The 21,655-nt window shown below is 37.0% G+C and overlaps 2 protein-coding genes across 2 annotated transcripts in view; both read left to right on the forward strand.

Annotated features, from left to right (window-relative positions):
• Positions 1–17,792, forward strand: part of LOC101312966 (valine--tRNA ligase-like) — a 21,092-nt gene extending 3,300 nt beyond the window's left edge. The window contains exons 6-27 of the mRNA XM_004307160.1: positions 1,195–1,286; positions 2,583–2,636; positions 2,832–2,884; positions 2,975–3,042; positions 3,564–3,639; positions 4,344–4,427; positions 4,713–4,861; positions 4,983–5,100; positions 5,224–5,340; positions 7,391–7,611; positions 8,312–8,401; positions 9,080–9,191; positions 10,581–10,691; positions 10,799–10,933; positions 13,102–13,152; positions 13,238–13,350; positions 14,270–14,417; positions 15,386–15,490; positions 15,635–15,736; positions 16,214–16,286; positions 16,387–16,553; positions 17,606–17,792. Coding sequence (XP_004307208.1) covers positions 1,195–1,286; positions 2,583–2,636; positions 2,832–2,884; positions 2,975–3,042; positions 3,564–3,639; positions 4,344–4,427; positions 4,713–4,861; positions 4,983–5,100; positions 5,224–5,340; positions 7,391–7,611; positions 8,312–8,401; positions 9,080–9,191; positions 10,581–10,691; positions 10,799–10,933; positions 13,102–13,152; positions 13,238–13,350; positions 14,270–14,417; positions 15,386–15,490; positions 15,635–15,736; positions 16,214–16,286; positions 16,387–16,553; positions 17,606–17,731 — 2,365 coding nt within the window. The 3' untranslated portion in view covers positions 17,732–17,792. The remainder of the gene's footprint in view (positions 1–1,194; positions 1,287–2,582; positions 2,637–2,831; positions 2,885–2,974; positions 3,043–3,563; positions 3,640–4,343; positions 4,428–4,712; positions 4,862–4,982; positions 5,101–5,223; positions 5,341–7,390; positions 7,612–8,311; positions 8,402–9,079; positions 9,192–10,580; positions 10,692–10,798; positions 10,934–13,101; positions 13,153–13,237; positions 13,351–14,269; positions 14,418–15,385; positions 15,491–15,634; positions 15,737–16,213; positions 16,287–16,386; positions 16,554–17,605) is intronic.
• Positions 17,793–18,903: 1,111 nt separating this feature from the next.
• Positions 18,904–21,655, forward strand: part of LOC101304721 — a 5,899-nt gene continuing 3,147 nt past the window's right edge. The window contains exons 1-2 of the mRNA XM_004308623.1: positions 18,904–19,324; positions 19,421–19,620. Coding sequence (XP_004308671.1) covers positions 19,021–19,324; positions 19,421–19,620 — 504 coding nt within the window. The 5' untranslated portion in view covers positions 18,904–19,020. The remainder of the gene's footprint in view (positions 19,325–19,420; positions 19,621–21,655) is intronic.

Here is a 21,655-nt window from a genome sequence, read left to right on the forward strand (position 1 = left end):
CTTCTCTCTCTCTCTCTCTCTCTCTCCTCCTCTCTCTCTCTCTCCCTCCTCTCTCTCTCACACACACTTTGACACACAAATGCACACAATGTCTCAAGTGTTCTCACATATATTACATTTGTTGTTGAGCTACAAAGAGAGAGAAAGAAAAACTATTGTGTAGATATTAGGTGCTATTTTGTATTATGCAATCCTTTTATTTCTAACTTCTAAGACAAAATTGGTGTATAGTATAAACTGAGATAGATAAACTCTGGTCCTGACATATCTCCTAAACACACCTCTCTCTCAAGTCTAACAAATCAAGTTAAAATTTATTTATAAACTTCATTTTCTTGACAGTGGGCTGCTCCATGTAATTGTTGTAAAAGATTAGCTAAATGCAAATTCTCCTTCCAAATGATTAGACTTCAATTATTATGAAATCATTTTCTTCTCTATCATCTTGCTTAAAGCAACCAACCACAAGAGTAAAAAGCGAAAGGATCACCTCGTCATAAAACCTACTGACCCCAAACTTCCCTCAAAGGTCTCCCTTTTTTTTTTTTTTCCGGATCTCAAGCAGGCCACTGACTGTAGCTCTGAAGTTTTGTTATCCAAAACATATCCAGATAATTCCTTTCAACTTGGTCAGAGGCTTTCTCAAAGTATTCATGCATATCTCAGTCTCCCCACCCTTCTTAGGTGGGACCAAATACAAAAGTAGCACATTTATCGACAGTGTTCAGCAAGCTTGTCATATCTCATCCTCTAGTGAAGTTTCTGCACATTGCTTTTGTTTCTATTGATAAAAGAGATATATAGATGTTAATCACTATATATATATATATTTTTTTTCGTTCCAGTTTTCTACTTTTCTTACTGCTGTAAGATCAGAGCCTAATCTCAAAAAAAAAAAAATCTTTGTTTCAATGTAGTTCTTTATATTGACTTTGACTGACTGGGAGATATAATAATCTTCCAGTTATTTGAATAAATTTACATGTGTAGAGACAAGATGAATGGAGTAACTTACTGAAGAACTTTAAATATATTTGGACTGTATATTATAGTACATGCATACTAAATCACAAAATCCAAAAATGCCATCAAAGCACATCCGAAACCTTAAACTATTTATGTTTAAATAATCTCATTAAATCATTATTCTCTAATGATACTTGTTATGTCTAATAGATTATTCATATTGATCAGGTATGGTGGAACGATCACAAATCAGATCAAAAGGCTTGGTGCTTCTTGTGATTGGAAGAGGGAGCATTTCACCCTTGATGAACAGCTAAGTCGTAAGGCATTTTTCTATCTGGTAGAACTCCAGTCAGTAAAAAAAAGTAACTATAGGATACTTTACAACACTGTTGTTGTGGCCATGTGATGTAAAGCAGAGGGTTTATTGATGCCTAAGGAAGTGCATAAAATTGAGTCAGTGTCCTCAGTCTTTTATCCTCCCCATGAGCCTTAACTATAGTTTAAGGTAATCAATGACAAATCTTGGTAAATAAGCCAAAGTTGTCAGGATTTTCTAGGGACTATTCAATTAAAGCGGTCCTGAAGGTTCCTATTGTTTAAGCATGTCCTGATTATGCTGTAACAACAAACATTTAGAGAAATATCTTCAGTCTTTATCAGAATTCAGTAGGTACTTTTGTCCGTTCTAGAATTTTATCAAGTTACAAGAGGTTTTCATGGTGTTTGGAGCATACTTCGTTAGTAGTATTTGCATTTTATTGAGATTAGGTGATAGCACAGCTATACTTTTGGTGATGTGGATTGAATAGCAGAGGAACATTAAAAAAGCTAACAATCAACCAGCTAGAGTTAAGAAGTTGAGGTCAACAACCTGGGAACCCTAAAGTACATCCTGGGTTTTAAAATTTGTCATTGATTTACATCATAGTAGGCTGCAAACCAGTTGATACACCTATTAAACATGATCATAAGGTGGCAGCAAATACCGATGACATGTCGGTAGATCAATGCTACCAAAGATTTGTGGAAAAGCGAATATATAAACTCATTTTGGAAGATCGTATGGATCATTTGATCTGGGTTTCTCATAAAACTATGCAGTCATATTTCTAAGCAACAACTCACAGAATTCATGAAAGGCAGTTTAAAGTCATTGTTGGAAAATCTTGTGAGTACCTAGGTTCAATTAAACTCGACAGTAGCAACAAAGCGGCTATATGTGTCCTGTCCATAATCCAGTTCAACATGATAGTACTGAACTGGAGGAGTATCAAGAGAAACTAAACGCTGGCTTGATAAAGTAGTATGAGGTTCACATCCAAAACCAATTGGAAATGGATGGAGTGACCCAAACCCTTATAAACCCATAGGCAAGTCTCATATTCCTGACGTGGGATTGATATCTCAACATGGCTTAGTATGCCCTTTGTTAAAAGAAAGCCAGTTGGCTGATATCCTCAAACCTACCAAAGGACTTTCCAGTAACTCCTCTCTGGTCCTTTATAATGTGAACTTGTTTTTCTTTCTTAAATAACCGTATTATAATAGGTGAAACTGTATTATTAAGAAAATGCATAAATCTCTCAAGGCTCATATTCTTTTACTCTTTGCAGGAGCTGTTGTTGAAGCCTTTGTTAGACTTCATGAGAAAGGCTTAATCTATCAAGGTATAACCCTAAGAACCATTCAAAATTGTTATTCCCTACTCTGAAAAACATGGTGGCATACAATTGCATATAGAATACATGACTAACTATTGTTGGATAGTTGTCTTTGTTTGTGCGAATTTGAAAGAATTGAACTTAAATATAGAGTAGAATATTGATATATATATATATATATATTTTATGTTTCCCCTCAAGGATCTTACATGGTGAATTGGTCTCCTAGTCTACAAACTGCTGTTTCTGATTTGGTGAGTTACTTCTTGTCTCATGTACGTTATCTTACAGAGCTTTTCTTTAGCATCACAATATTTAACGTGAGCCCTTAACTTTGTGACCAGGAAGTAGAATATCATGAAGAATCCGGTAGTCTTTATTATATTAAGTATCGTGTTGCTGGAGGCTCAAAGTAATTCCAGCTGACCACTTGTGACTCGTTATGATTTTTTAATTGTCTTTATCTTATGGATTATTTAAAGCTTATACTTCCTATTGTGCCAGTACAATAATATATTTTATGATGTTTTAGATGGCTGCAACTTTACTGCAATGATTATGTGTTAGTGGATTGATTGGCTAATGGCCTACCTCTAATTGGTAATTTTGATGCATAATGATGATTTATATGGCATTTGTGAATAGCATAATTCCTAAAAATGTGTATTGCAGTGAAACATTATTTGTCAACTGTGTGATATTGTTTGGTCCAAAATCAATAATGGTTGATTCAACAATGAAACTGATGCTATGAGTAACCAACTTAATTTAGTTCATGCATTATTCTCCTGAACACCTTTACATGATTTTCACACCATACTATGTTCCATGTCTGCTTGTGTGTGATGAGTGTCAGTTATATGCTTGAAGTGCCACAACATTTTATGAGGGTCATTATGCATTCAGTTTGACTGATACCTCCTATTTTTGTAGGACTGACTTTCTGACAATAGCAACAACTCGCCCGGAGACTTTATTTGGTGATGTAGCTATTGCTGTGCATCCTGAGGTATAGTAACTTCACATTCATTTCTTGGCTTGCTTTAATATTTAAGTGGTGGATTGCCCAGGTGCTGACAATTTTACATGGTAAAGTTTAAGAAACTTGCACCAGTACTTAGTGACTGTTACTTTTATTGTTAATGTTTCTGAGAAGGACAGGATTAAATATTTTTGATTGCATCTCTGATCTTTCAGGATCAAGATGTATCTCCCTAATTTATCATAAAACATGTATCTTCATTTTAAAGAAGAATAACAGCTACAGGATCAAGATGGTTTGAAAATGTTTCTTTTTTTTTTTCATTGTAAACGTACATGATGAATCTTGTAAGTTATGTTGCTTCAAGCTTAAGCTATAGATTTAGTACACAGTAACCTTTATATTCTGAACTCGTAATGCTCATAGCTGTTGGTTGGAAAATATATTTGACTAATTTTTCAGCAGAGTCCTGCATAGTTACCTTTATATTCTACACTGGGATGACATATATAATCATATAAGTAATGTTGGTTCATACTTGAGATTCAGTACATAGTTACCTTTCTAGCCTGAACTGTAATGCTATCATAGCTGTTTTTTTGAAGAATTATATGACTAAATTTTTAGCAGTGTTCTCCATCCTAGTGGAAATATTGTCATGTCCATGCAAAATCTGGAAACTGTTTATTTATTATCTATCCAATTTTTTGTTTTCTTTTTCTGTCATGCAGGATGAACGATATTCTAAATACATCAATAGAATGGCTATAGTGCCTATGACATATGGTCGCCACGTCCCTATCATCGCTGACAAGGTACACCTTGTAGTACTAAATAGCACTCTTTAATAGTAATGTCTGGGGCAGTGTTTAGAGTGTGGGGGCTTATATAGAAGCACACAGATAAAGCAGTGATCAAATTGTTGGTCGAAGGCTCTAAGTCTTCATTGTAATGTATAACGTCTCAGGACTATACATATTTGTAATCTTAATTGAAATGGCCATATACTATTTGTTAAATCACTATCCTTTAGTCTCATCACATATAATGCCAGGTAAACGAATTGATATGTAACAATTGATTAATTTCTAATCTAACAGCTGGTTGAGAAAGAGTTTGGCACCGGCGTGTTAAAGATAAGTCCCGGACATGATCATAATGATTACAACCTTGCAAGAAAGCTTGGTCTTCCAATACTAAATGTTATGAACAAGGATGGCACACTTAACAAAGTTGCAGGACTATACTGGTAAATGGTGCATCACTTTGGTCAAGTCCTTGAGGATATGGAGAAAAGCTTCTTTATTGTCTTTTAATTTTTATCTTTTATTTGGCATGATGTATGTGATGCGACAATTGTTGTCCTGCAGTGGCCTTGATCGGTTTGAGGCCCGAAAGAAACTTTGGGCGGATCTGGAGGAGACAGGATTGGCTGTAAAGAAAGAACCACATACCTTACGAGTTCCCAGATCTCAGCGTGGTGGAGAAGTGAGTTGATTGTTTTCCCTTTGGTGTGTCGGCGTCCAAATAAAATTGTAAAATGTTTGCTTTACCTTCATTGTTGTACTGTATTTCCTTTCCTTTGTCTTAATAATTTTTTTTCGGTCTCAGGTGATAGAGCCACTAGTAAGCAAGCAGTGGTTTGTAACAATGGAGCCCTTAGCTGAGAAAGCCCTACAAGCAGTTGAAAAAGGAGATCTGAAAATTATACCTGAAAGATTTGACAAGGTATGTAAATTTGTGTATACCTTATATTAACTCCAGTAGGACCTGATATACACAAACGTTTGAAAAAAAGAACTAGAAAGATAATACATTTCGTAAACCTTTTCATTGACCTTTTCATTGACCTTATATGTGCTTTTGTAGAGAGCAGAAAGAGAGGTTTCCTATCTTTTGTATTGAAACTTATCAACAAAATAAGCTTTTGAAGTTGGTCCCTTGTTTTCTATACCTATTACTTATATATTAATGTTCTATCTTTATTATTTTTGACTGTTTTCAGGTTAGTCTTAAAACATTCATGTTTTGTTCTCGTGTCATGTTGTATGCAGATATGCAGTATGTGGTTTTTTGGTGTTGAATTGTCCTTTTTGTTTTCTCAGTTACAATTTGTTACCCACCAAGTCTCAGCCACAAATTTGGTAATAATTTGTCATTTTGATTGAGGAATAATAATAAAATAAAGTTGTGGGCTTGTGGCTAACAAAAAAATTGCCACCAAATAGTTGTGTATGGTTGACATTACAAATTGTTGAACCAAAAAAAAAAAAGGAAAGAAAGGATAATAACAACAATCACGACTAACCAACATTTCCAAGTGTCATTGGAGCGAGCCAATGTTCCTAGGAGTCGTTGGCTTAAGTTGTCCTCGACACAAATTTTATTTGTAAGAGCCATTAGACTTGAGGGGTCGTTTGTTTGGTCCGCAAGAGTATAGTGGACCTTTTTTGTTTTTTATACTATCCTGGATTCCTGAGGTTGGGCTAAAGCTACACTAATTAGTGCTGCATTTGGTATAGTTAAGTAAACCTAGGTTCTAGTTTCTACCCTTTTCTTTATAATTTCTTCTTTCTTAGTTCTGTTGCTTTTAAGAGAAGTTTACAGCCCAGAAAATTTCTAGAGGCAATCAAAGGTCCACAACATGTTTCATTCTATAGCCATTGAGTCATATCAATCCGATTTCTCTACCTTCATCGCTCCCACCTACTTATGGAACCTGCAACCCAAATTATACACCCGTAATAAGTATCTTTCTTTACTTTCAGGTCACCTATGGCAATACACAATACCCAATTCCACAAAATTCTAAATATATTCAAATTCATCCTGGGCTAAGCCTCCTAATTAATTCTGCAATACCCAATAATACAAAATTCCAAATCAGTTGCATTTTCTCTTATTCATCACTTTCATGCAGTACTCAGACATACATCAACCAAATCTTAAAATTCCCACGAATCAATTCAGATTGTTTTTGTATGTGAGATCACTGCATGCAAGACCGAGAGCAAGGTAGTGAATCGATGAGGAAAGAAGAAGCACGATGAGGGAGGACAAGGAGTGACGAGGATGCTAGGACCACTGTCGAGAAAGTGACAAACTGACATTGATGAAGACAGAAAGCAGGGGTTAACTAGAGATGTCAAAACAGAGTACTCAATTTAACAAAACCTGATGCTGGAAAGGGAAGCAGGCGGTATCTAGTACCATATACTTTTATACCCATTGTCCAAACTCAACTCGAACCAATTAAGACCTCCTATTTAACATAAGGCCACTTAGTCCTGACAAACAATGTACCCTAAGACTTTAGGGTAATTAGAAGAGTCATTGTGGCTTGAATATGACTCGAACCAAAGTTACATATTAAAGACTTGTTGGTTTAAGCCGCACAGTCCATCTCAACATTTCCTTTTGAAAAGAGTAGTTGGGTTAAACCTTAGAGTCATTGGCCTAAACTGACACACACAGATATGTGTGTGTGTGTGTGTGTGTGTATTTGTTTTTTGTTCAATTAATTTAAATTTACAGAGTGCATAGGCTCATCTTCTTTTTGTGCCTATGTGGTTAGTATCGTGTCCCTGAAAGTCTCAATGGGCCAGATTTGTATTTTTCCCCTCCATGGCATGGATATCTATGCTATGCGGGTCCTTTTTTATTTTATGTTTTGTATCGTATGCCATTACCATTTCAGTACTTGACTGCACTAATGGAATGAGTTATCATCCCAATTACTAATTTTTTACTTACACTAATGCCATATATTGAACAACAGATTTATAATCACTGGCTATCAAATATCAAGGATTGGTGCATAAGCAGACAACTATGGTGGGGACACCGCATACCAGTTTGGTACATTGTGGGTAAAGATTGTGAAGAGGAATATATAGTTGCAAGGAGTTTTGAAGAAGCTCTTGGTAAAGCTCAAGAAAAGTATGGAAGAGATGCAAAAATATATCAGGATCCAGACGTTCTTGATACTTGGTTTTCAAGGTTTGTTATTATTATTATTTTTTTTTAAATTTTTTATGGGAAGCCAATGAAGTGTTTCTCCTGTAAACACTTCTATCATGATCCCGCTTCACTTTTTTATTGTCAGGAAATCTGTCTAATTAGTTATTACATATTAGGTCATCCAATTCTTTCCATCACTATTAAGGTGTGTTATTTAGTCACCAAATAGAATATGTTAGTTGCACTGAACGATGTTCCAAAGATTCTATTTTTAGCTGGTTTGAGATTATAATCTTATACACTTGTTAAGAGAACTAAATTGAAGGTGGAAACTGAGAAGGCTTCCATGTGTTACTCAATAGATCTTCCCTGTGAATTGCTGATATCTGGATATAATCAAGAACCTTAAATAAAAGATAGACAGGGAAACTTTTTGCAGCAGTTATGTTATATTGGATCCCTGATCAGGCATAATAAGGAAATTAATACCAAAGATGTAAAAAAAATTATAAAATAGCTGATCATCAGAAAGGAAAATCTTGGTAAGCTAAAACATTGATACAAAAGTAAACCAATTTTTGGTTCAGTTGTTTGAAGGGAATATATACCGATGCTATAGTTTGTCTGTACTTCTGAAGCTACTTGTACCTCATTCAATATTGTTTCTTTCCTATTAATGCAATAATCTAGTAGATGCCAAGTAATTTGCTGACCATGAATTATATTTTTCCCTTCTCAGTGCACTTTGGCCTTTCAGTACTCTTGGGTGGCCGGATGAGTCAACAGAGGATTTTAGACGCTTTTATCCTACATCAATGCTGGAAACTGGGTATGTGTGATCACATAAATTTTTTCATCCTTTTTGTTCATATATGGCTGCCATTTACCATAAAGCTAAAAATTTATTCCCAGATAAGGAAGGCCAGATTGTCTGGCTAAACTGACTATTTTTATTAATGTTTCCCCAATGGAATGTTTGTGAGAAGGATTTTCTTTCCAGATGGTATATCCTATGGAAGCGTTTATTAATAACATGTGGTCCTAGTTTTGAAAATGATGCTAATGCATGCCCCAACTTGTTGTCAGCTTTATGAGCTGCTATTTGGTAGAATTGAGAAACTGAAGTCTTTGTATATTTTGCCGGACTAAGGGGGAGTTGCAGTATCTGTCATTATGAAGTTTTGTGTGCTGCTAGCAAATTGTATTTATGTAGCTTTCTGTGCCTTCGTTTCTGTTGGATGTTCCTTTCTGCTGAATTTCTTGTCCACTTTTATTGTATCATTTATTGTGATTAATAAAATTTGTTTTCATTTTTCAAGAAAATAAAATTAAAAAACATATAAAAATATGATGTACATGTCATTTTATATTCCTGGTGCCTAAATATCATTATTTGGCACCATTCAAAAATTCTGAAAGGCTTTTTGTACTATAGTTAATATTTGTCATGAAGTTTACTGTCGTTGAAAGTTGTAGAAGTTGAAATTGTTGTTTGCATGTTGAACAGGCATGACATATTATTCTTTTGGGTTGCGAGGATGGTGATGATGGGAATTGAGTTCACTGGGACGGTTCCTTTTTCATATATTTATCTACATGGTCTCATCAGAGATCCAGAGGTAAGTAAAATTTCAAATTGTTGATACTATATTTGAATTTATCTTTATATATTTTTTCCTTTGAAAGAATTTATTCCCATCCTCTCTCATGTGTCCGTGTGACCATCTTCAAACTTGGTAATGAAATTCTGTTACTAAAATATCACTAATTCGTGGTTTCATGATTCATGCGTGAATTTTACCTCTCGACTGCTGATGTGTTTTCTTTCTTTCTCTACATTCCAATTCTTTTCCAACTTAAATTTTTGAAAAAACACTAATTACTTTTCAACATCTGGATATGTATACATGTAGTTTGGTGTTAGATCTGCAAAATCAATGAATTATCAACCACCTTTGTGTTACATTTGAGATGAATGGAAGTTGTGGACTTATTTTTGCACCAGCCTATAGTCAATTGCTTTGTACTCAAATGAGATTCGGGAATGTTTATAGATTTGTACATGAAGTTATTTAATAGATTCTGGATATGTATACATGTAGTTTGGTGTTAGATCTGCAAAATCAATGAATTTATCAACCACCTTTCTGTTACATTTTAGATGAATGGAAGTCGTGGAGTTATTTTTGCACCAGCCTATAGTCAATTGCTTTGTACTCAAATGATATTCGGGAATGTTTATAGATTCGGGAACGCAGAGGTGTATTAGCAGACAAAAGATTCCCTTTCATAAAAACCTGCAGTTTCTAAAACCCAGAAACCAGAACAGATAGGTTTCACCTACGGACCACTGCTTCAATATGATAGTAAGGCTCTTCCGCTGAGCACAGCTGTAACCCATTCTCATCATCTTTTATAAGTCAAGTAATCAAACTTATAAGTCCTTAGTAGGCATTGAAAAAGAACCTGTGGCGCTTGGGTCGGGTTCGGTGAACCAAAGGGAATAGGAATGGACCGAATGATGGATTGCGACTGGTTCGGATGCAAGAGAGCGGTGAAAAGCTTTGCCTAATAAACAAAAACAACAACCAGAAAGAAATATTATTTGATCATGGAAATGCCGGAGTTCCCCATGCTCCAATCACCTGCACTTAGTTCCTCTTGACTACGGGAACGTGAGTAGCAGATGCTTAATTTATGGATGACTAGATGACGAGGCGGATGAAGTCGAAGGCGAAGCAGTGGATTGCCACAACCTAGATGGCGAGAGTCGAGTAGCCGAAAGCAGTCCTGCACTGATTACTATCTGGACAAAATTATCATGACTCATATGTGTAGGATGACTACTTCACATATTTTATGTTCACTTAATGTCTTACGTGTGTTTCTCTATAGATATGTGGATGGTCCCTCAGTTGCCACAACCTTGTTTGTTGTTTGAGGGTATCTTTAATGTAATGCATCTGTAGTTTTTATTTTCTTATCCCTTCTTTGATAAAACATTTTAGGGGCGAAAGATGTCAAAAACCTTGGGGAATGTAATAGATCCTTTAGATACAATCAAAGAATATGGAACAGATGCTTTACGATTTACTCTGGCTCTAGGGACTGCTGGTCAGGTTTGTTTTTCCATGACTTCATTTTCTCAATGGATAATATGTATGAAGTGTTATGCTTTTGCATTTCAATAGTTTTATAAGCTGATTTGATTTTACTGTTCTTGCAGGACCTTAATTTGTCCACTGAGAGGCTGACATCCAATAAGGCCTTCACTAACAAACTATGGAATGCTGGAAAGTTTGTATTGCAGAATTTGCCCAGCCAGAATGATGCTTCTTGGGAAAGTATACTAATGTATAAGGTTTGTTCCTCCTCTATTTTTTTGTTGTCTGTTCTTATATCAAAACATGTATACTACTTTACTTCTCACGGTTACCACACTGAGCAGTCAAAATGCTGCTGCCATCAATCACTTAGCAAGTGCTGTTGATGTATATGTACACCTCTTAGTTCATTGTTCTTGCACTAAAAGCTTGTGTTGTGTGCTGGGATATAATAAATCAGTTACTAAACTGCATTACATACATACTGTATCCTGCTGAGAAAGATGAAATTTTGTGGGCACCGGAGTATGTCGTTGGCATGCTTAATTCTTTGCTATTAACTTACTAACTCGTGAATGTTTTTTTCTTTTTAACCGTTTATTGGTGGGGATATAGGTCTTGGGATGATCAAAAGAGAAAATCATCAACACCCAGGATGTCATCTAGAATGAAAATGTGATATATATATATATATATATATATATATATATATACAGAAAAGGATACAGAGCGGACGTCCGCACTCGGCTTAAAGTGCGGACGTCCGTCCGTTCTCCACTGTCCGGCGCCGGCGACGGCGCACCTCCACCCCAGATGACTCCAGCAGCGTCCCTGACCACAATCCCTCCTCGGCAAGTCCGTTATTTTCCAGTTTCCGGCGAGATCGACTTTGTTTGAAGTTTTGGGTGATCTCACCGGAAAACTGGAAAAGAATGGACTTGCCGGGGAGGGAAAGTGGTCGGAGACGCTGCTGGAGTGTTCTGGGGTGGAGGCGCGCCGTCACCGGCGTCGGAGGGTGGAGAACGGATGGACGTCCGCACTTTAAGCAGAGTGCGGACGTCCGCTTCACATCCGGACTGTATATATATATATATATATAAGAATTAAATTCGGTTTACCCCTTTGTGTTTGGGGGTGACTTCATGTTAGTCCCTACACTTTTATTTTCATCAGTTTACCCCTTGAACTCTTTAATTTCTGTCTGCGGTGCCCAAATTCTCATATTCCGTTTGAATTGACCTTTAATTATCAGCAGTTAAGGTCCGATTTGGACATATAAGGTCCGATTTGCCCAAATTCTAGATACTGGCCTCACAGTTAAGGTTAAAATTATCAGCAGTTAACGTCCGATTTGGACAGAATATAGGACATTTGGTCACGCCCGAGGAAAATTCAAAAGTTTGAGGGGTAAATGAAATTGAAAGTATGGGGATTAACATGAAGTTACTCCCAAACCTCATGGGGGTAAACTGAATTTAATTCTATATATAATATATCGCTGTCTCTACGAATAGATTATATAGCATGCACCTTCGTTGTAATTTGTAGTTGGGTGAGGCTACTACCACTACAGGTATTTGAGTTGGAAATTCCAACATTCCCTAACTTATGACCAAGAAACTACAAAATATATGAAATAATAAACTCAGCGACCACCATCAGATCTACCTTCTCCTCGATGGAACAAGTCCTCACTGCCACCACCGCACCTTCTCTGCTCAATCCAGCTGCCACCGCATTTTTCTGTTCCTCTCTCTAGCTGGAGCAATCCAGTCTGGGACAAGAAGCAAATAATTGGTTTGAAAAGTAAGCATTATGATAGTTAGAAGAAAATGCACCTGTTGCTGGATCTAGTTCATGAAATCATGGAAAGCTATAGAGTTACTGGAAAACAAACCAAGTGCTCTTCTAGTTCTAAACTCAGAGGACCAATACAGGAACCTGTGCAATGAGATTAGGATGGTGGAGTGCTTTAGGACCATTGCATATACTGTATTAAGGTGTTGAGGTGCTGTATTCCTTCTGCAATTGGGTGAGTGTACTTGTTTCATGTTTCTTGTGCTTGAGTTGGTAGACCATGACAGATTCTGTAATTTGGGATTTAGTCAAGCAATTGCTCTATGCAGCAGATGCAGAGAGTGATGGTAGTTGTTTGATGGAGTTCTTGAAAGTTGTTTGTGATTTTGGTTTTCTTATACACAAATATGTATTGTTATTTGAGCGTTATAGCCGAGATATGGAGTTTACATGTAGGTTGTAGGGGTATTTTGTAGGGCGGTAGCAGGCCCACCATTGTTATTTTGATATTTTCCATCAAAATCATGGAATTTTTTATTTTTTATCCACTGTAGCTGTTGTTACATCATATTAGATGATGATGAGTGTTACCTGGTTTGCTAATTAAATCATTGTAATGCTCTTTCAGTTTGACAAAGTGGAGCTTCTAGACATTCTACCTTTACCAGAACGTTGGGTGGTAAGACAATTTTCAGGCTGTGTTTCTGCATTGCGAGTTCATTTTACTTCTTTCTCTAACCAGGAGTAAGCTTCTGCTTTTGCAGGTCTCGAAACTTCATTTGCTTATCGACTCTGTGACAGCAAGCTATGACAAATTTTTCTTTGGAGATGTAGGAAGAGAGACATACAACTTTTTTTGGGGTGATTTTGCCGACTGGTATGTCCAGAATTTAATTCAAAATGTTTTCCATAAGATTTAACATGAGAAGGTTATTATAGGAAAATCACCAAACTTTTATCTGAGAAAGGTTTGACACAAACTGTATAAACATTTTACTTCAACAACATTCATCAAGTATGATGAATTGATGAGTTATTGCCTCGAGTGCTGAGACACCATTGAAACTGTGGATGACTTTAGTTCTTCATAGTGTTTGGTATTTTTCGTACAGAACTCAAATGAAGAGGCGTAGAATCTGTACAGCTTTAAAACTGTGCATAATAGAGGTTCTTAGCTGATATGTGGCGTGCTAAACTCACTCCGCATTCAACATATTACATTACTTGTACTCCACATATAATTAGAAGTGCAGTGCAAGTGTGAAAGTGGAGTGCCAAGATCACTTCCTTAAGCTGCTGGACTCTAGTGGTTGTCTAAAATGAAAGTTCATTAGAGAACAGTAGGAGGAAAACAAAGAAGAAAGTAAAAGGTGGAGACACTAAGGGGGTAGATAGAGTTTTAACTGAAAAAGTTTTATGTAAAAAAAAAATGTCTATAGTTATGCTATTACTTTCTTTTTTTTTCTTAATCTTGAGATTTTTGTCCCTGAACCTTCTCTATTACCACTGTTTATGTATCCAAGGTCATATGTTGTAGTAGTCCTATGTCTGTTGTATGGTTGTCTATTCAAAGTTAATATAGTTTCAATCTACATCCTGCAGAAGCTTATTTCCTAATGCCCAAAAGTGAAAAAACTTTTTTTATTTTTTTTGTTTTTCATTTCTTTCTTCAGAAGTTTCTATCTTCATTTTTGGTTTCAAGAGGTATCCTGTTGCTTCTTTATTGATCTCTTCGGCCTGAATCGGATGTGCTGAATTACTGCTGTGCATACTATTAACTTCTTGCACTTCTCCAGGTATATTGAGGCCAGCAAAGCTCGTCTTTCCCAATCTGGTAGTGTCTCTGAGGCTTCTGTTGCTCAGGCAGTTCTATTGTATGTTTTTGAAAACATACTTAAATTGCTACACCCTTTCATGCCATTTGTAACTGAGGAACTCTGGCAGGTAAATGGTTCAAGGATATACATGATAACTTGTAGTAAATTGAATTGCTTTACCTACAAGGTAGATGTTGGTTTTATAAGTTTGTTCATGTTTCTTGTGATGTGTAAAACTTTTGTCATGATTTGGTGTCTCTAGGATACATGTGAAAATGTCTAGCAGAGAACATAATGTTGTTATATCATTCTTCTTTCTAATGAGGTCTCTAGAAATTGAAATAGGGAATGACTTGGTGGAGTTTCAAATTGTAGTCAAATTCGTACTGAAGTCTTTGAAAGCTTGTTTGTTGAACCCTTTGACTTGGAATTGGAATAGAGTGGTTTTCAGAAGTTTGGTTTTGGAGGGTTATCTTGAACCCTTTGTTCCTGTCTCATTTGTCATATCCTCGAAACTATTTTTATTTCTGAAATTTTTTAGCGCTATACTTCTTTGAATGGGGTCTTAAAATTAATTGAAGTCTGAGCTTCTATTTGAAGAAGTTACCAAAGGAGCATCTCGGTAGTCCTACTTGTATCACTTAATTGATAATAAAGAACATATTTAAGTTCTTAACAAAATATTATGTGCCCATTAATTTGCATGATGTTTGCTCCATTTCTCACCCTACAATAAATATACATGCGTAATTACTTTTACCTATGGAAGCTGGTCACTTTAACCAATATAGTTGGCGGGCATTTCATTTTGATTTGACGACTGTTGTCTGTGGTTGGAATAAAGCTACAATTTTGTGGACAATCATTCTTTTCTTCAGAACAGATATAGCAGGAGGTGGTTTTCTTGGGAAAATTATTTTGTTTGTTTTTTAGGTTTCATTTTTTCCTGAATATCTCTAAATTCCACTTCATACATAAAGACAATTTTATCTTGGAATTTAGGGTGATTTTTGTGCTTTTTTACTCCATTGTAATGCAATCCATCTTTTTATCTGTATTTCTTCCTGATTCTATAGATATCTATGGACAATACAGGCACTCCCCAATCGAAAAGAAGCCCTTATAGCATCTCCATGGCCACTGACTTCCCTTCCAAGGCAAATCATCTCAATTAAAAAGTTTGAAAATTTACAGGCCTTGGTGAGTATATATGTTCCTTCTTGTCTCTTTCTTATTGTTTACGCAACAAATGGAATTTTATTTAATTATTTTATTTATCTACTCTATGTTTTTCCCATATTCAATGTGTTAGTTATATCACTGATGCTACCTTGTGATTCGTAGACTAAAGCCATTCGGAATGCACGAGCAGAATATTCTGTTGAGCCGGTAAAGCGTATATCAGCATCAATAGTTGCAAATGCAGAAGTTACTGAATACATAATGGTAAGTATCTAGGCTGATTACAATATAAGAGTACCGAGGTACTCATTCCATGTCAGTCTTTTCAAGTTGAACTCGGGGATATGAATTTCAGCACTCTTGCAATCATCAGAAACCCATCATATAGAGCTGTCCATGCCCCATAAGCCTTGCTTTGGTCTAGGTTTCAGTAGCCAAGCATGGGCCCTAGAAGGAAAAAATCTTGTCAGTCATTCTTCAAGGTTCATGTGTCAAAACTATGGTTGCCAAAAGAAAAAGAAAATTTAAAAAATTGAAGATTTATAAATTCCAGATGACTAGTTGCTCTGCTTCTTTCGAAGTGTACATATCCAGATGACTAGTTGCTCTGCTTCTTTTGAAGTGTACATATGGCCAACAATTTTAACTTTGGTTGCTTTATATTATTTTTATCATCTACATAATTACTATTAGCATTAGTCAAACTTAGGGTTATGGTTTTAAATCTACTTTATGATGCAGAAAGAAAAGGTGGTTTTAGCTCTCCTATCCAGGCTAGATTTGCAAAGCATCAATTTTACAGATTCTCCACCAGGCATGTTCCTCTCTATTTAGTTTCAGTCGGGCAAGTATATCCATTCTTACAATGTGACAGTGAGCCATTATTTTAATGAATTTTATGTGTTTTACTTCAGTGAATGCCGATCAATCAGTCCACCTTGTTGCTGGTGAAGGACTCGAAGCATATCTTCCTCTTGCGGATATGGTTGATATCACTTCTGAAATCCAACGGCTTCATAAGCGACTTTCCAAAATGCAGACTGAATATGATGGACTCATAGCTCGGCTCAATTCTCCTAAAGTAAGAGTTGGTCTACATGAGTTTACTTACTTTCAAGCACTTAAATTGATATGCAGTTTCCGTTTCTATTTATCTGAGGGTCTATTTGGATGACAGGATTTATAATGTTGGATTTGGATTCAATGGTTACTGACATATCCATTTCTCATCTTTATAAAGTCAAATGTGTGTGTGTGTGGGAAAACGGAGAATTCAATACTCTGGAAAATGTGTCTCTCTAAATTGTTTAGATCATATATACTACTCGATTTATAACAAACAAAGTGATACTTTATTTTCATATTTAAGCATTTAAAACGGAGTTACCGAAAATTTAAAATTCTGTAATTTGACTTGTTGTACATGTATTTACAAAAAAAAAGAAATTAAGAATTTCAGGCAGTTCTTCTGAGTAGACAATCTGACAGTCCACCTCTTTTTCTTTACTATTTTGGCCACAAAATCCTGTTTGAATCTTTTTATGGATTTCATTTGTAATTTAATATTTTTGAAGGTCCATCAACCAAATTCAACTATAGTCATGAAGAATGTGTTTTTCATTTCGAATCCAGTTATGTACCGTACATTTGGGTCCATTTAAAGTTTGCAGTCCGGGGATGTTTTTTGTTTTCTTTTCTTTTATGATAGGATTATAAAGATCAGTTGCTTGATTGAACTTAACATTATATCATGAGATCTGTTTGAGATATGTTCTTTCTAGTTGATTCAAATACAATATCCAGCTTGTAATAGTTTTCTCCATAAATCTGTTCTTGAGAAATCAAATTCTTTTATTTAATCGTTCAATCCATAGGAATTATGAATTTCACTCAGAAATCTAGATCTAAAATGGGAAGACATGCAAGTGTGTTTTAGTCATAAACAAGAAAATAAAGTCCAATAAGTGATTCGCAGAATCAACAAGATATCAGAATATGTTTACATAGTGTTTTAATGTGATGCTTAAACTGTTGTGTCCTTTGTTTATTTGTTATGGTATCTTCCCGTGTCATTATGGTTGGTGGTTGCACTAGTACCATGTACCTGTTACCACATCTACTTTATCCTATCAGTTCAAAGAGAAAGCTCCTGAGGATATTGTTCGTGGAGTTCAAGAAAAAGCAGCAGAAGCCGAAGAGAAGATTGCTCTCACCAAAAACCGATTAGCATTACTTGAATCGACTGCTCTCGTTACATAAAATGATAATGCTTAATTCCAGGCACCAATTTGGCTGGATGATGATCTCATTTTCGTATCAAAATGGTATGTGCACCTTCAGAGAAAAGTAGACTGAGATATATTTCAAGAAGTCTAGAAGGAAAGCAGGTCCCTCATTCAATGCCAAATGAAAGATATCGAAGCAGTAGATAGATTGCTTCTTTTTAGTGACATGTGACTTGTTCTGTTTTTTCTAAAACAAAAGCGCCCAACAGATTCATGGTCAAGTCGGTTATTCAGCACCATTTTGTTAAATTCAAATGTAATTAATTGTAAATTTTGTGTCATTTTTACTAGTGTAGGTAAAGCCTGTATGCCAATGACCAGAGGCAACTTCCCGAAATATGAGCTAGTTGTGAAATATTGCTTGTTCAATGATTGATAAGCTACAGGTAGAGTGAGAGCACCGTTTCTGCATTGTTGAATGGTGTAGTTTACAAATATCGATTTGCTAAACTATGGCGATGATTTACTCATTTGAAAGGTAGAACAATTAACATTAAACACATGAACTTCTCGCGCACATGCTGAACTACTGAACGATATGCCTCGATCTTATTCAGACTAGTGACTACTGACTAGTGAACTTTATTGATCCAATAGTTGATTTGTTAGTTACAATGTTTTTAAGTTGGGTACCAATGCGGGTCAGCAGAACAATGGACACCAGCAAAAGGTACGTCAGGGATTTGACCGGAATGTGGAATCGGGAATTGAGAAGGCCCAGATTGGGTATGGGGCACCATCCAAGCAAGAGAGGAACTGAGCGAATTGTGTCGCCGTGACATCAGGTATGGAGGGGCGACTTGCTGCCGATACTGGGAGGATGAATGGTGCGTACCGAAGTAGCGGTTGTAAGGTGGTTGGGAAGTCGCCGACATGATGAAATATGGGAGCCATTTGCGGCAGAGAAGATTTTTTATTTTTTTACTGTAGAAATTTCATGGATTTTTGGGTGATGGTAGAGGAGGAGAGGTAGGATAAAGGAGGGCTATGAAAGCTGAATTGAATAAAAAAACTAGACATATCAAATGAGCAGCGAATTAGGACGTGGATAGATGTAGGAGAAGGACAAGAACAAGCTGAGTTGAGGGACAAAATAAAAGGTAGGAAAAGGAACTATTTACTGAGGTCAGCCTATCAGATAGCTGCATACGACAAGTCGTACAGAAAAGTCGATATATCCCAAAGCAATGAAACTGACTCCAGAGTCCAGAGAGGAGAGCTCGTTCTTGTTCAGCATCACTGAACCAGGGATATGAAACGAAAATGAAACCCTCTTCTTCTTCTTCTTCTTCGTCGTGCGGATTAAGCACGCCGCTTACCATTCTGTTCCAGTCGTCGAGACCCAAAGCCTGCGACAACCGCAACAGCAACGATTCTCTTCTCAGAGACTTGGCCGCTCGAGAGTTCAACGCCTTCCTCTGGATCGCTCTCATCGCCGTCACCGCTCTTCTGCTCCGCGAACTCGTCCAGGTGCACCGCTCATGGGCCTTAGCCAAGCCCATCCCTGGCCCTCCTTGCCCCTCTTTCTACGGCCACTTCCGCCTTCTTTCCCGCCAAAACCTCACCGGTTCGTTCAATTTCCTTCTCTTTACTCTAATTGGAACTAAGTAGGTTAGTTTTAGTGAATTGGATGCTGAATTTGAATTTGAATTTGGCAATTCAGAGGTGTTGGCTGATTTTCACAAGAAGTATGGCTCCGTTGTGAAGCTGTGGCTGGGACCGACTCAGCTTTTGGTATCGATAAAGGATCAGACTCTTGTCAAAGAGATGCTGCTCAAGGCTGCGGATATGTTGCCTATGACTGGGAGGGCTTTCCAGTTGGCCTTTGGAAGGTCAACTCTGTTTGCTTCTTCTTTCCACCAGGTAGCACCCACCTCTTGTGCTACTTTACTATTTTTATAGCTTTGCTTTTGTTTTTAGTACAGTGATTCATGTAAGCATGGCTCCATAAATGGATATTCTTTGATCACGTGAACCTTTTATGATCCTTTTTGGTCTTGTGTGGAACGTTGACGCGCTGGTTTCCGAGCGTGCGATAATTATGAACCCTGTTTTGACAATTGTAATATTGGTAGATAAAGTTCGATCAATCCGGGGACTTCAGGGTGCTCTTGCGTTTACAAACCTAAACATATTAGAATCTAAAATAAGAGTTATTTACATAATATAAACAACAATTACATTTATATGATTTCGGGGGGGGGGAGGGGGGGGGGGGAGGGGGGATTTTAGGGTTTGTTCTAACATTCTTACGAAAGCAGTAAAGAAAAGATACTAAACTATGTACAAGTGATCATCTTCCACACACACACAACCTTCAAACAACAAGTATGTATCGATATATTATCATGTGAATAATAAAAATGTTGTCAAGCAAGATATGTCAATGAACCCGAAACACAAGCTTGAAGAAGTCATTGCATTCCATCGAATTCTACTTAATAATCGTCAATGAACCCGAAACACAAGCTACTTGGGAATCAGAGGAGCAAATGATGCAACAATATCCGTATCTCTTCGGATGACATGTATATTAATTTCGAGGACGAAATTTTTATAAGGAGGGGAGAATTGTCACATCCCGACCCTTATATTTTTACCTTATTTACTAGCGTGATTATAATAAGAATTTTACCGTCTCGATCATTGAGTAAATAGTTTAATTGGTCCCTAGAGGGGTTTCGGGGACGATTATGTGCGGAGGATAATTCGTATGAGGAAAATACGACGACGGTAAAAATGGTAAATTTTAGCTAGTAAAAGGTAATTTTTATTCGGGTATTATTTTTCGGGGTATTTTTATTTTGGAAGTTTGGGTTAAAAGGGAGAGTTGGGTCGGCTGGGCCGAGCCCAACCCATTTCTTCTTCTTTTCTTTCTCTCTCTCCCTCCCGATTTCCTCTCCGCACCCGAGCCTCCCGCTGCCCGGTTTTCCGGCCGCCCTCCCGCCGCCGTCCGGCCTCCGTTCGCCGCCGGACCAGTTCCGTTCGGTCGGTCTCCCTCCCAGCAACATTTCTAGACCGGTGAGAGGAGCCCTAGCGCCGCCGTGAAGGAGCGGTGCCACCCGTAAGGTCCGACTGTCCAAACCTTCACTTCGCCGGAACTTCCTCCTCCGGCCACCAATCCGGGCAAGCTTGGTATGGTTTTGTAGCCCTCCAACCCAGCAACCTTGCCCTAAAAGGACTCACTCCCTCTTGAGCTAGGTAAGGAGAAATTTGAGGTGGAAGTTTTATGGTGTTTTTGATGTTTTTAGTCGATTGCCCTAGTTAGGCTTGGAATTGGTGTTTATGCTAGTTATGAAAGTTGTAGAGCTTGATGAGAGGAAGACGCTGTTAAAATTTCATAGGTTTTGGAGGTCGCCGGAATTGACCTCCGGCCGCCGCCGGTTGGGAGATTTTAATGTTGTTAAATTTGGAATATTAAGGGGAGTTTATTGAAGTGAGTTATGGAATTTTTGGATGAGTTTTGGATAGGTTTATGAATTTCTGAAGTTTGGTATTTTTGGCGGTTAATTAATGTAGAATCCGGCCGTTGGATTTAAGTCGTATTTTGGGGAGGTTATATTTACGACTGTGGAATATGATATTTAAGTTCGGATCGTTCCGATGTAAGAATATCGAAGTTAGGCAATAATGAGCGTAATTATGGCTCTCGGGTAATTTTGCCTATTTTGATTAAATATTGGATTATTGGTTGGGAAATTAATATGATATTTGGAACAGGACGTGAAGAGGCTCGAGCAGACGAGACCCCAGATTGACATCAGGCTTAGGCCTAATTCGTGAGTGGACTTTTATTTGAAATAATATGCATGCTATGGTTCATGATTGAACATTTCCTTTTGTTGGAGTTTTACCGTCAATTAATTTTGACGCTTTTATTTCTCTGAGAGAGTTACCG

The sequence above is a fragment of the Fragaria vesca genome, linkage group LG7, assembly GCF_000184155.1.
Source record: "Fragaria vesca subsp. vesca linkage group LG7, FraVesHawaii_1.0, whole genome shotgun sequence".
In the NCBI taxonomy this organism is placed as follows: Eukaryota; Viridiplantae; Streptophyta; class Magnoliopsida; order Rosales; family Rosaceae; genus Fragaria; species Fragaria vesca.